General features: G+C 54.2%; 1 protein-coding gene across 1 annotated transcript; it reads right to left on the bottom strand.

Moving 5' to 3' along the window:
- Positions 1-5,054: 5,054 nt before the first annotated feature.
- Positions 5,055-11,514, bottom strand: TEKT3 (tektin 3). Its single transcript, XM_041409277.1, has 7 exons — positions 10,939-11,514; positions 10,334-10,417; positions 8,498-8,568; positions 8,162-8,305; positions 6,284-6,506; positions 5,624-5,778; positions 5,055-5,286 (listed from the first exon to the last, which is right to left on the bottom strand). The coding sequence occupies exons 1-7, from the start codon at positions 11,512-11,514 to the stop codon at positions 5,055-5,057; spliced, it is 1,485 nt and encodes a 494-aa protein (XP_041265211.1).
- Positions 11,515-13,224: the final 1,710 nt, after the last annotated feature.

The raw sequence follows: 13,224 nt of genomic DNA, 5'->3' as shown, positions 1-13,224 counted from the left end.
GGAAGGGGTCCCGGCACAGGCAGCGGCCCCCGAGCACCCGGCCGGCTCGGGGGAGCGGCAGCGGCTGAAACGACATTCCAAAGGATGCGATTTCCCTTCCCCTCCGAAAAATCCCGCCAGTTCCTCTGCTGCTGCAGTCCCTCCCTGCTGCAAGCCCGTGACGCCTGTCGGTGCCATCCGGAGGGCTGGAACATCTGCGCCACCATCAGAACATTCCTGGCTAACGAGGCTGAGGGAGGCTGTCCTGGGCCGGGTGCCTGAAGGAGCCCCCGCGCTCGGGGCTGAGAGAGAAAGGTCCTGGAAAGGTCCTGGAAAGCTCCTGTCCCCAGGGCTGCCATCCAGGCTCTGGCAGAGACCATTCTCTGACCTGGGTTTGCGGGTCTGAGGTCTCGGCTGCTGTTTCTGCCCAGAACATCCAGACTGCTCCCTGGGAGGAGCGGGATCACGGCGGGGAGGCACGGGGAGGCTGGGGGTCACAGACAGCTCCCGAGCCCCTCCGTGAGCGTGGGACAGCAAACCCACCCCAGCTCCGCGTCTGGAAAAGGTCCCAAAAGCAGCTTGTTAGGCGTGGGGAGAAATATCTGAAAACCAGGGAAAAGAGCAGTCTGTGGGTAACAAAGGCAGTTTTGGCTGAGAGCCGTGGGTTGGAAACGGTAGAGAAAGCCCAGAGAGAAGAGCACATCACTAAAAATCACTCTCTGCTTCTTGGACACTTCTTTTGGGAAGGTGCACTGTTCAAACCTGGCCAAAACTGTTCTGGCCAGGCAGGGATGGACTGAAAGGCGTCGAATGCTCATTTAGCTGTGGCATCGACTGAGCCAGCACTTCAGGGCTCTGCTCATCCCTTTCCTCGGGCTAGGTGGACGAAATCCCTCTCAAGACAAACCCTTTCCAACTACACAAAAAGGCAGCATTTCCTCTGTATGTCTTTGTGAGGATGAACTCGTTTAACCCCACATTTTGCTCTCTCATCACAATTTTAGGGACTCGCTTCCTGTTCCCTACCCTGGTGATTAAGACCATTCCCGAGGAGGGTTTGAAATGCGAAGGGCAGGGGCCGAAAGCTGCGCTGCCATCAGCAAACCCCTCCTGCCGTTCCTTGCTGGGAGCTGGGGAGGGAACGAGGAGGGGAAAATCCTGTTTTCAAACGACTGTGCCACCAGGAAAAGGAGGAGAGCAAGATATGGTTTGACTGCACTTTGTGCCAGATCTACAGTGCTCCCTCAAAGAACACACATGCAGATCTGTATATATATATATATACACACAAATACATTTACACCGGTGGACTGGGTATTGGAAAAAATATTTCAACCAGGAAAAAACATAAAGGAAGACTTTATGTTCATCAAACTTCAATAACAAAGGGTCTAATGTATCTTGGAGGCATTGACTTATTTTTCCTGATTTGTTTTCTACCAATTCAGGAAGAATTTATAAAATGCTTCAGTCCTGTCTGCATTCATGTCCCCAAACCAAATTCATCCAGCTTTTTGCTTTCCACTCCAAACCAGTGTCAGCACTGCTGAAATCACAGGAGAAAATCCCACTGCCTTCAAGGAAACCAACATTTACCCAAAACCCTCCAAAAATCAAGTTTTGCTCCCCAGCTGGGACTGGGAACATCCTCAGATTCCTTCTGAGCAGCCACTTCGTGCTCCTGTCCTGCCAGCACAGAGCAGGCCCTACGGAGGGCACAGCTCTGAAGCAGCTTTGAGTTTCTTTTGCCCAGGGTGCTGAGTTTTACACCTTTGGCCGCAGCAGTGCCAGGGTGGCCCCTTTCTCTGTCCCCTGGGGGTCCCCAGCGTGGCCACTGCTGCCCCCAGGATCCTGCTGAGGGACACGGCAGCAGCTCCGAGAGAGCTTGGACGAGAGCATGTGAAACAAATCCATTGGGGGATATTAAACCCAAGGACAGCCCCGGCAGCTCAGGAAGTCCTTGGGATGCTGAGTGCTGGAAGCTGGGAAAGTGGGCTGGGAGAGTCTCACAGAGCTTCCCTCTGCTGCTTTTATCTCAGCATCTCCTGTTGGCTCTGGCAGGGGCTGCACCAGAGGCTGTGCTTTGGTCTGAGCCAGCACGAGCATTTCTGTGATCCTACACTGCCCAAATGTTCCTTTAGCATTTTGCCAAAGCTTTCTCCCTTTTTTTCCATAATAGCAATGAGTTTAGGGCTGGTTTTTTTTTCTGACTGCTGATGCTGTTTGGGGAATTCTCTCTCCCCTGAGCACAATAATCTGCACTAGTTATGCAATACATTGTTAACATGGGTTTTGGCAAGTTTTGATTTCACCCAAATTCGTATCAGACCCTTCCAGGACATTAAATGATTTTTGTTTTCTTAAACAACAAAACCTCCTTTCTCAGAAGTTTCTTGCTAGCCCTGCTTGGAGTGTTCACCTGGATCCTGCACTGACACAAAGCAACAGTGTCCTGGGTTTATTAATTTATTGTCTCTCCTCCAGTCAGTAAACAATTAATTTACACACCCAGCTCCGCAGCAGTGATGCAAATGGAATGATGCAGAAGGGTGGGAATATGGCTGTAAGATGCAAAGGAATTTCCACAGAGTAACTTTCTCAGCGGCTTGGCTGATAGAGGAGCAATAAACCAGCAATAAATAGCAATAAAAGCAGACACGTCGCTCTCGTGGAGAAAGGAGCCATCCCCTCAGCAGAGAAAGGCGGATGATGGGCCTGGGCTGTGATTTAGAAATGATCTCTGAAAGGAAATCATTTAATGGCACGGCAGCAAAGGCATCTCAGCCATCAGCAGGAGGAGGCAGGGCTGTTGTTTCATCTCCCAGCACATCAAAGGCTGCTCAAATCCCAAAGCCAGCCCTGCAGGGATTAAATGGAGCAGCTTCACTCAGCAGCAGCTCTGTCATGGAAAGCAAATCCCTCCCTGAGCAGGAGAGCCTCGTGTTCACTGGAACTGCACCCAAACCCGTCCCTGGAGCCCCATCTGACAGGGGACTGTGGCAGGGGGAAGAAGAAGACTCACACTGGAGCACACGTAGGATGCCCTGATCAAAGTGTCTGGGGGACATCAGAAGGAGTAACATCAGTACTGTCAACTTATGGAAAACTGGCGTGGAGAGAACGAAACCCCAGAGGGACCTGGGAATTCTCTAACGTCTGGGAAATTGCTGCAGGAAAGTGGAAAGTATTTGTGAAAGAAATTAGAGGAGCTGAAGCTGAAATTCCTCTGGTCATGGCTCAAACAGAGCAAAGAAACTCTGGCAGTGCTGCGGAAAGGAGCATGGAGAGGCCAGGACAGCAAGAGAAAATGGAGCTGGGTAATTGCAGCACCACATAAACGCTGGCAGTTAGGAGAAAGCCCTAAAGGAGCTGGGCCAGTGGGAAAGATCTGTGTTTGGTGAGCTCTGAAAGCAAAATTGGAGAAAAGTGGAGACTGATGCTGGTGTGCCCTCACTGTAAAACAAGAGCCCAGATATTTCTGACGAGACTCAAACCAAAGGTGGAAGTGAAGCGAAGGCAAAGCTGCTGCTGGTGCCAGGACTTGGCTCCGGGTCCTCCAAGGCTGGAGCCTTTCAGGAAAGGGCTGTGGGTGCCTCTGCTGCCCCACACTCAGCTGGGGCCCAAAAGCCTGGCAGCTCTGCCTGAGAACATCTGGAGTGGGTCTGCAGGTGAGCGGAGCAGCCAAGATCGCCAGGGGCTGGGGACAGGAGCACGGGCAGAGAACAGCACGGAGCAGCCCCAGGCCAGTGAGGGCGCTGACAAAAACTGAGCTCAGCTGCCCCTGGCTCCTCTGGGAGGCAGGGAAGTGCAGAAAGGGAAGGTGAGATCAGCTGGGCAGTTTCTCCTGCTCACAGTTGTCTCTTTCCTTTGGAAAGGGTGGCTGCTGCCTCCGACGGACTGCGGCCCCAGGACACGCACAAAGTAGAGGAAATCTATTTTTAGTCTCAACAAAAGTGCTAGTAAAGAAAAAAAATAAAAGGTTAGAAAGACAATTGCTTCCTGTTTAGGGCTGGTGCTGGGAGGGAGATCCTGCCAGGGAGGGCAGGGGGTCTGCGGGGTCAGGAGGAGCCATCGGGGCGGCAGACAAGGAAAGCGCTCCCAGCTGCCGCGAGCCCCACACTGGGCTGGTGGTCCCTGCCGTGGATTCCTGAGGGAGGGACTCGAGCTGCTGCCCCTTTGGGATTCCTGGTGCCCACGGGCTTTAGGCTGAGCTCAACAGCTGAGATTAAAAGACTCAAGAGTTGTGATAGTCTAAGGAGTGAAACTGCAACGTGACTTTCACACTCAGCCTCTGATTGAAGATTTATCCCTCTGAAGATTCCAATACTTGGTAAAATCAGGATTTACAGCAGGAGAGAAGGCTCTGTGCAGCCAGAGGGGCTTAAACACCAATTAATCTCTTTATCTTCAAAGTGCTTTGGTGGTCCCACCAATGAACTACACGTGAGAGGTAAAACCAGGAACCCAAAATTAAACCCACAGCATTTTCTTCAATGAACTTTCTCCAAGTCAAATCTACTTCCTCTTTTTAAGGCCCCAGCACTGACATTTTTGATGGCATTTAACATTTTTTCAAAAGCAAGACAATTATCATTAGAAATCAGCTTAAAATGCACATTTTTCTATTTTAGGAACAGCGCAAACTGCAACTCTTTCCGGGACAGTTTGTGTTTCTTCTGCTGCACCATTAAAAATCCATCCTGGATGTCAGCAGCTCATTATTCTGACAAGTGGCTTCACTTCCCCTTGTGCCTTTTCCACATCACACACACTCAAAAGGAGGAAGACGCGACAGTTTTTCTCCTGAAAACACAGACTGGAAGGGTAGGGATGGATCCCCGTGGGTGGATTCGGTGACACACAGGATATTTTCAGCTCCTTCCTGGCACACAGTGAAAGAGAAAACACAAAGGAAAAGAACCATCCTGGTAACCCAACAAACAAAACACTCATTTAATTTCCACCCGGAGCTTACACCAGGAAATGGAATCCTAACGGAGTTGTGAAATTGCAACAGTGTATTTGCAGAGAAGCTGAGGGGAAGGGGGATGCGTGGTGCCAGCGGCGCTGAGCGCTCAGGTGAGTCCGGCGGAGACGTAGCCCAGGATCTGCACGGTGCTGGGGTAGCTCTTGCGCATGCCCATGCAGCGCTCCTGGTCGATGAACAGCGAGTTGTTCTTGACCACCAGGTCGTGCTCCAGGACCCCCTTGGAGCGCACCAGCATCTGCAGCATGTCCTCGGAGGCGCGCAGGCACTGGTGCAGGTTCCGCAGCGTCTCGTTGATCTCGTTGACCTCTTGGACGAGGCTGGGAAACAGCAGAACCCCGTCAGAGCCCCCCGGGGGTGGTGCCCACCCAGACGGGCCCCCTGGCCTGTATAAAAGCCCCTCTCCCTCCTTTTCCTAAGTCCCCCTGGGGTGCTGGAGGGCCACAGCAGGGAGAGCCAGAGGTTTATCCTCCAAAACTCAGCACAAGCAGCACCTGGATGAGGCAGGAGAGAAGATGGCACCCAAGGGCTGGGGCACCTGCTCAGTGCTTTAGGTTCGACCAGGGCACTTATGGAAGGAATATTTAGGGAAAAAAGCCATTTTGTCATGCAGAGATGCTCCTAGTGCCCCCCTGAGCCCTGGCAGCCCGGCCTCACCGGAGCTGGGCGGCATCCCGGCACAGCTCCACGTTGGGTCTCCTCGTGCGCTCGTCCAGCCGGGTCTGAGCCACCTTCAGCTGAACCTCTTTGTCCCTTATGGTCTTCTGGATGACTTGGATCTTGGTCTCGAGCTGGAAGATTTCCTGCCGTGTCTGGGGTGAAACGAACACAGGGATCAATGAAAAGGTAACTTCTCAAGGGATCACATCATTCCCTTCTCTCCTGCCTGTGCAGGAAAAACCCCGAGTTCAATAAACAGCCCCTGGGCTCAGGGCGCTCTTGCTCTGCCACATCAAAGCCCAGATCCGGCAGAGTTTTCAGGGAAAATCTCTTTGCTCTTGCTGCCACATCAGAGGAGAGTAAGGAGCAGAGGAGGTTTAGGAGCAGTGACAGATCTCTTGAATTACCAGCTTCCCAAAATTGCTGCTTGCAAGAATGGATCATCCATCAGCTAATACAGGGAAAGGTCTTAATGTCTCCTCATTTAAGGACATGCCATCATCCCCTAGTGCCGCAAACTTCACCAGTCTGAGCCCTTCCCAGGAAGCTTCCCACGAGTCCCAGAGGTCCGAGCCAGGTCCCATCACCGCTCCCCTCCCATGCCTGGCAGGGAGCCCACGGACAGCCGGCCGTCCCTCGGGCGGGCGGGGCGGGTACCTTGGCCAGGTGTGTCTGGATCTTGCTCTTGGCGTTGGCGATCTCGGTGATGCGGCTGGTGAAGGCATCATTGACCTTGCTGAACTGGCGCCACATCTCGTCGGCCGTGCCCATCAGGAGGCTCTCGGTGCTGGCGCGCAGCTTGGCCGAGGTTGCGCGCGCGCTCTGCGAGCGGAAGATGTTGTTGTCCGTGAACCTGGCCCACGTCTCCGGCACCGAGACCCTGCGGGGGGAGAGCACAGCCCGTGGGAATTAAACTGCAGGAAGTGAAACACCTGGACCCCGCTTGTTTGAGATCAGATGAGGGCTGGACCCTGCATGTTTGATGATATTTATCAAATGAGGCTGGACCCCACTTGTTTGATGATTTATCAAATGAGGCTGGACCCCACTTGTTTGATGATTTATCAAATGAGGCTGGACCCCACTTGTTTGATGATCTATCAAATGAGGCTGGACCCTGCATATTTAATGATATTTATCAGATGAGGCTGGACCCCACTTGTATGATGATTTATCAAATGAGGCTGGACCCCACTTGTTTTATGAGATTTATCAAATGAGGCTGGACCCTGCATATTTAATGATATTTATCAGATGAGGCTGGACCCCACTTGTATGATGATTTATCAAATGAGGCTGGACCCCACTTGTTTGATGATTTATCAAATGAGGCTGGACCCCACTTGTTTAATGATATTTATCAAATGAGGCTGGACCCTGCATATTTAATGATATTTATCAGATGAGGCTGGACCCCACTTGTATGATGATTTATCAAATGAGGCTGGACCCCACTTGTTTGATGACATTTATCAAATGAGGCTGGACCCCACTTGTTTGATGATATTTATCAAATGAGTGCGTGTCACAAAGACAACTTGTGAAAGTTCAGACAAACAAGAGATTCTCCCATAAAAAAGAGATTCCAACCCGAGCTCCTGTTTACACCTTCCTTTGAGGCATTAAGTGCCAAGGAGCTCCCAGCCTCACAAGGACACACAATCAGAGTTCAGTCAATTCCTTTTGCTCACAGCCCATCTCAGTCTCCCACTAAACTGAACGAGCTTTAGATCCCACTCCATTCCCTGTCTGTGCATTTGGGATGAAGTTCCTGCCTGTGCAATAGTCCAGAACAAGGTCAACAAAAGACTTAAATACCACATAAGCTCCATTTAAAACCTGCTGATTCTCGGCACATTTTACCCCCCTCTGAATTTCAGCCTCGATCCTTTGCAATCCATTTGCCTGTCTAAATATGTCTGAGCTCTACTGTGAATAATTATTCAAACTACTAGAAAAATTGTCTCAATCTGTGCCTCTCCAAAAACTTCATGGTTTGTGTGAGCAGATTTATTCTCTCAGCCCTTTGCCACTTGGGTGTCTCTCTGAGAGTGCTGGGTTAGGTCACTGTTCATTAACTGCAAAGCCAAAGCTGAATTCCTGGCACCCAAAAGCAGCAGAACCCTGTCCCAGGACCACGCTCTCATTTCTTGATTTTCTGGGTCATTTCAGCTCCCTGCCAGGCCCTCTCTATACAGAGGTGAGCCCCCAGACTTCCCATCAGTGAGGAGCACTCAGGCAAGCACTGAGACATCTCTGAAAATATGCACGAACTTAATGAGCTGTGCAGAGGTGCTGGGCTGAATTCGTTTGCAGGCTGAGCTCTGAGCCCTGATCTAATGTTTAATTAGGCTGGGCTCGCTTTTGCCCGCCGGGTGTTCAGCATCCAGCTGAGAGCAGAGGGTTCTTCTCCCCCCGGAGAGCCCCGAGGAAAGCCGCCCCTGGAGGTGGTGTCTCCGGAGGGATGGATGTGCCTCCAGAGAGGGCTGGGCACTCCCAGCTCCCTGCTCTGTGCCTGCCGGGCCCCGTGCTCACGTGGCATCGATCCTCTCCACGCCCTTGAAGAAGTGGATGCCTCTGGAGGTGTTCTTCAGCTGGTAGCACTTGTTGTCGATGTGGTGGCCCAGCTGCTTGTCAGCCAGGTCCTTCTCCAGCTCCTGCCGGGCCTCCTTGTTGCACCTGGAGCACACGAGCAGCAGCCCGGTCGGGATGGAGCCGTGGGATGGTTCTGTGCCCATCCCGCTCCCCTCAGCCCCGCTGTGCTCCCGGAGCATCCCTGCATCAGCCTGCAGGGTCTGAACCCGCAGGGATGTGCTGGGGCACAGCTGCAGCTGCACAGCAGCACTGCAGCAAGCCCCGAGCCCTCCTTACATGATCTGGGCATTCACCGTGTCCAGGCACTGCTGCAGCCTCTCCCGGCAGGACCTGATGATCTTGATTTCCTGGGCAAAGGCAGAACAGCCCCATCAGCATCGGTGCTCAGACATCCTGGGCACTCCTGCCCTGGGGGCACACACCAGGAATTCCCCTTCCCCCAGAGCAAGGACAGAGGGCAGGACGAGACCCCAGCCCCAGGACACCCACCTGTGCCAGCCCCAGAGCACCCACCTGTGCCAACCCCAGCCCCAGGACACCCACCTGTGCCAGCCCCAGAGCACCGCCACAGGTGCCCAGAGCAGCTGGGGCCGGGGAGGGGACAGGAGGGGGCTGTGATCACAGCCAGGGCCTCTGAAATCACTTTCAGGGTGGTTTCCCAAGTTTTTTCTCTTGACATCAATGGCCAGGGCTGCATCGTGCCCTGGCATGAACGGGCACAGTGCTGCCCTGGGCCAGCAGTGCCACACGTGCCCGCCCCCAGTCCCGGGGCGTTTTCCTCCCCACAAGAAATCCCATCCATATGGGACAAGGGGACTTTGGTGCAAAGCTGGTTTAGGGGTTTTCAGGTTTAGGGGTTTTCAGCTCTAGGCAGGGTTCAGCTCCCCTGGGGAAGGCTCCTGCTGCTCCCAGCTCCCTTGGTCCAGCACAAGCCTATTGCACCCACGAGGGTTTCCAGAGACAGGTGATCCAAACCCAGGGACTTTCAATCCCTCCTGTCTGCAGGAGCCAGCTGAAAGCACAGCCTAAATGCATCCCAAACATTAAAAAACCCAAATGGCATTATGGAGATACCAGCTCTGATAATTTTCCTAAACCCTCATGAGCTTTAAACTAATATTTTAATTTTTCAGGGCCTGACTCATAACAAAAGATCTTCTGAGAGAGCAGTGGCTTCACAGGCCCAGGGGCTGCAATTTCCTTCCCAGTTTTGTGAGGCTTTTGCAGTGATTATATTTCGCTGTACCCTGCATTAGGATCCCATTTGCTGTGCCATGATTGCTTTTAATTCATGATTGAAAGCAGCTTAGATAAAGGCAGGCAGGAGTGCAGGTTTTTATGATTTCTATCAAATCCATTGCCTGAGCACACTGTGACAGTCCTGCTGCAGCCACTCTGCCCTGAGCAAAGCAGAGCTGGGCAAGTGTAATTAATATCTTTTATTAGCCCAACTAATAGAGCTGGGGAAAGCAGACGAGCTGTCGGGCACACCCTGCCCTCTCCATGTGTGCGTAAAATACAGAATGTGCAACAGGTACAGAGACAGATCACACAGATAAAGAGAGATCTGTGCAGGAGGGCTCAGGAAGGCAGGATCATCTCCCCAATATACAGAGTGTGTGACAGGTACAGATCACATAAATAAAGAAAGATCTGTGCAGGAGGGCTCAGGAAGGCAGGATCATCTCCCCAATATACAGAGTGTGTGACAGGTACAGATCACATAAATAAAGAAAGATCTGTGCAGGAGGGCTCAGGAAGGCAGGATCATCTCCCCAATATACAGAGTGTGTGACAGGCACAGATCACACAGATAAAAAGAGATCTGTGCAGGAGAGCTCAGACAGGCAGGACCATCTCACAGGCTCCCCAGAGAAGGTCGGAGGACCCTGATATGCCACCCAAACCCAGCTCCTTTCCAGCTCTTCCTTCCTCCCCCACGGACACGCTGCTGGGGGGGAACAGCAGCCCCTGCCCCAGCAGCCTGGGGGGGGTGAGGAATTGGGCAGCTCAGCAGCGCTGAAGAGCCGGTGAGGGAACAGGGCTGCCAGGCTTGTTTAGGGGAGTTTAGGCAGAACTGGCTTTGTCACAGGATGGGTGTTGCAAACTCACAGTGATGAGCTGTTTCTCCACGTCGTCATTGACCAGGTCGATGCCCATCCTCTTCTCCCGATTGAGCAAACACTTGTGAGCGACCTGGTGGGGACATGTGGTGGCATCAGCGCTGGCTGCAGGGACAGGGCTCCCTGCAGGGGCTGTGCCCGTGTCAGGGAATGCAGGAAAAGAAAACGCAGGTGGGCACAGGGTGGCAGCCTGGAGAAAGCTGCCCGAGGCAGCTGGGTTAGGTGACAACAGCAGCCGAGTGCCACACCAGCACAGAACCAAAGGGACAGAGCCCTCGTGTCCCTGGCCACCACAGCGGAGCGCAGGGATCCGTGCCAGGCCCGGTGTGGACCTCCCTAGAGCCTCGTAGTAAGACATGGGCTTTTGTGTCCCAAGCCAGGATTTTGGATACAGAATTATCTGGTTAAACAAACACTGCAGTGATGTGCTCAGCGTGTGCTGGAGGAGGATGCAGCAGATGCAGGGGATTTGTTTATCACTGACTCAACTAATGGGCTCTTCTTGAAACCTTTCCAACGTTACAGGGCTGGGATGGACTTTATGAGAGGTTTGAGTGGCTGCAGCTGTTTGGGCTGGGGTTGCAGGGTCCCTACCTGGAAGGGGCCCTCGGTGTCGGCCAGGGCTCTCTCCAGCCGTTTCTGCATGTCCATCAGGGAGTTGGTCTCCCTGATCATGGCATCCAGCTCGATGCAGAGCTCGGACTTCCAATACTCTATGTCATTGATGCGCTCTCCCAGGTTCTTGGTGCTCTCCCCTTGGGTCCTCTTGGCCTGCTGGTACACGTCCTTGATGGTGCGGGTCAGGTCGGCGCGCAGGCGCTCCGCGTTGTGCCGCGTGGTCTCCGACTCCTTGTAGTTGGTCAGGTTGGACCTGTGCCAGTCGTCCAGCGTGTGCCGGGTGAAGACCCCGTTGGGTCTCTCGGAAATAAAAGGAATGATCTTGGTGGGGGGGAGCCCTGGGAAGCTCTCGGTGAGGGGAGACAAGGTGGGGTTGAGGGCAGCTGCTTTGTAGTAGGAGTTGGGCATCCACGGCATGCTGAAGCTCTCGGAGTGATAGGGAATGCGGTTCCTGCAGCCGCCGGCCACGGTGTTGGCCGCTGGCAGGACCCTGGGAGGCGGTGGCCGTGGCTGGTTAAACTTGGCTTTCAGGGGATAGCCGTAGAGTTCCATCCTGGAATGCTGCTGGTGCGGGTCCTGCACAAAGGGGGCACAGGAAAACTCACTCAGATAGTTCCTGTCCTTGTGGTACCTCTTACAGCAACACCCGACCTGTGATGGGACCAGCCCTGCCCAGGGCACCCACACAGCCCCTAAATCTCCTGAATGCAAATCCCCTCTGACAGGGATTTGGATAGGGAGGGATTTGAGACCAACTTTGCTGTTGGTATCTTGTGTCAGGTCTTAAAATGAGGAGAGAAACAAATCATGGCTGCTGAGGAGGATGAAAGATCTTATACCTTTGTTGTCCTTAATCTCTTATTTCCCATTATTCCTTCATTTTCCCTGTCAATCTAATTATCTCCCCTGGGAGGGTGGGCAGGCCCTGCCACAGGTGCCCAGAGCAGCTGGGGCTGCCCCTGGATCCCTGTCAGTGCCCAAGGCCAGGCTGGACATTGGGGCTGGAGCACCTGGGACAGTGGGAGGTGTCCCTGCCATGGCACGGATGGTCCCTTCCAACCCAGGCCAGCGAGTCTCATCCCAGGACCCAGCCTGGCCCAGGCTTTGGGATGGGCAGAGGGACACTCACACCCCCAATTCAGCACAACAGCTTTCCCAGGTGTGACTGGCTCTGAGTCACCTCGGCAGAACTGAGGAGGAGAGGTCTGTGCTCAGCTCCAACAAAGCTCCCACCAACCAGTCCCCCCAGCCCTTTGTCCCCGCTGGGGACAGACCACTGCCATTCCCTGCCTCTGTGTCCCTTATTTACCCGGGGAGCAGCACTTGGAGAGCGGGGGATGCTTTCCCTGTCTCCCACCCTGCAAACAAATCCTTCCCCTTTAGACACTGACAGACAAGTGTTTGAGACGGTAAGAACCTTGGGAATGCACTGGATTACTTTTCCAGCCCTTCCAGCTGCAGCGAACACCCCTGGCACGCCAGGCTGAGCGCTGCCAGCTGCCCCGGGCGCGGGCACAGCGGGCTGGGCACCGCGAGTAGCGGCCGTGCGGGGCGTCCCTCGGCGGGCACAGCTCCCCGCGGCTCCAGGGGCCAGCTCAGGCCCGGGGGCGCCCGGGGGTGCTGCTGCTCATCACTGCCAGCTCTGCGGGGCCCGTTGCCATGGCCGTGCCAGGGGGTTCCGTGGGCAGCGGCCGCGTTCTGGTGGCTCTGTGACACCGGCCGGGCTCTGTGACCCGGCCCGGCCATTGAGCCGCCCTGGAACGGCCGCAGCACTGCTGGCTCTGGCCTGGCAGCTGGCAGGGATGCTGGGATGAGTCCAGGCACCCCAGCTCACCCAAGGGGGTCTCTCTGCCCAGCTTCTGGAACACAGCCAGCTCTGCTTGGCAGCTTCCGCATCTCACCTTCTCTAAAGGGATATTTTCATTTTCTTCATTTCCCAGCTGTGTCCACAGCTCATCGTGGATCCAGGCTGGTGTTTCTGCCCTCTCACAGCCCCAGTTTCTCCTGATTGCCCCAACTCCTGCAGCTGCAGGCTGGGACTGCACCGGGGGCTTTCCCGGGTCCTGCTGACCCCTGGCCACCCTCCTGAGCTGGCTCCCCGGGGCAGCTCTGCCTCTGGCCAAAGAGTGACAAAAAATGGAGCCCAAAGTGCTTGGTGTACACAAAGTGCAGCACGTCTTCATTTCACATCTTCATTTCACTTCATTCCAAACACACGTCCTGCCTCCGCCGGGGGAGGAATCAGCCCCACCAACCTGAAAC

Source organism: Onychostruthus taczanowskii, unplaced genomic scaffold, assembly GCF_017590055.1.
Source record: "Onychostruthus taczanowskii isolate IOZ18803 unplaced genomic scaffold, ASM1759005v1 scaffold30, whole genome shotgun sequence".
NCBI lineage: Eukaryota > Metazoa > Chordata > Aves > Passeriformes > Passeridae > Onychostruthus > Onychostruthus taczanowskii.
This window is presented reverse-complemented; position numbering and strand designations above follow the sequence as displayed.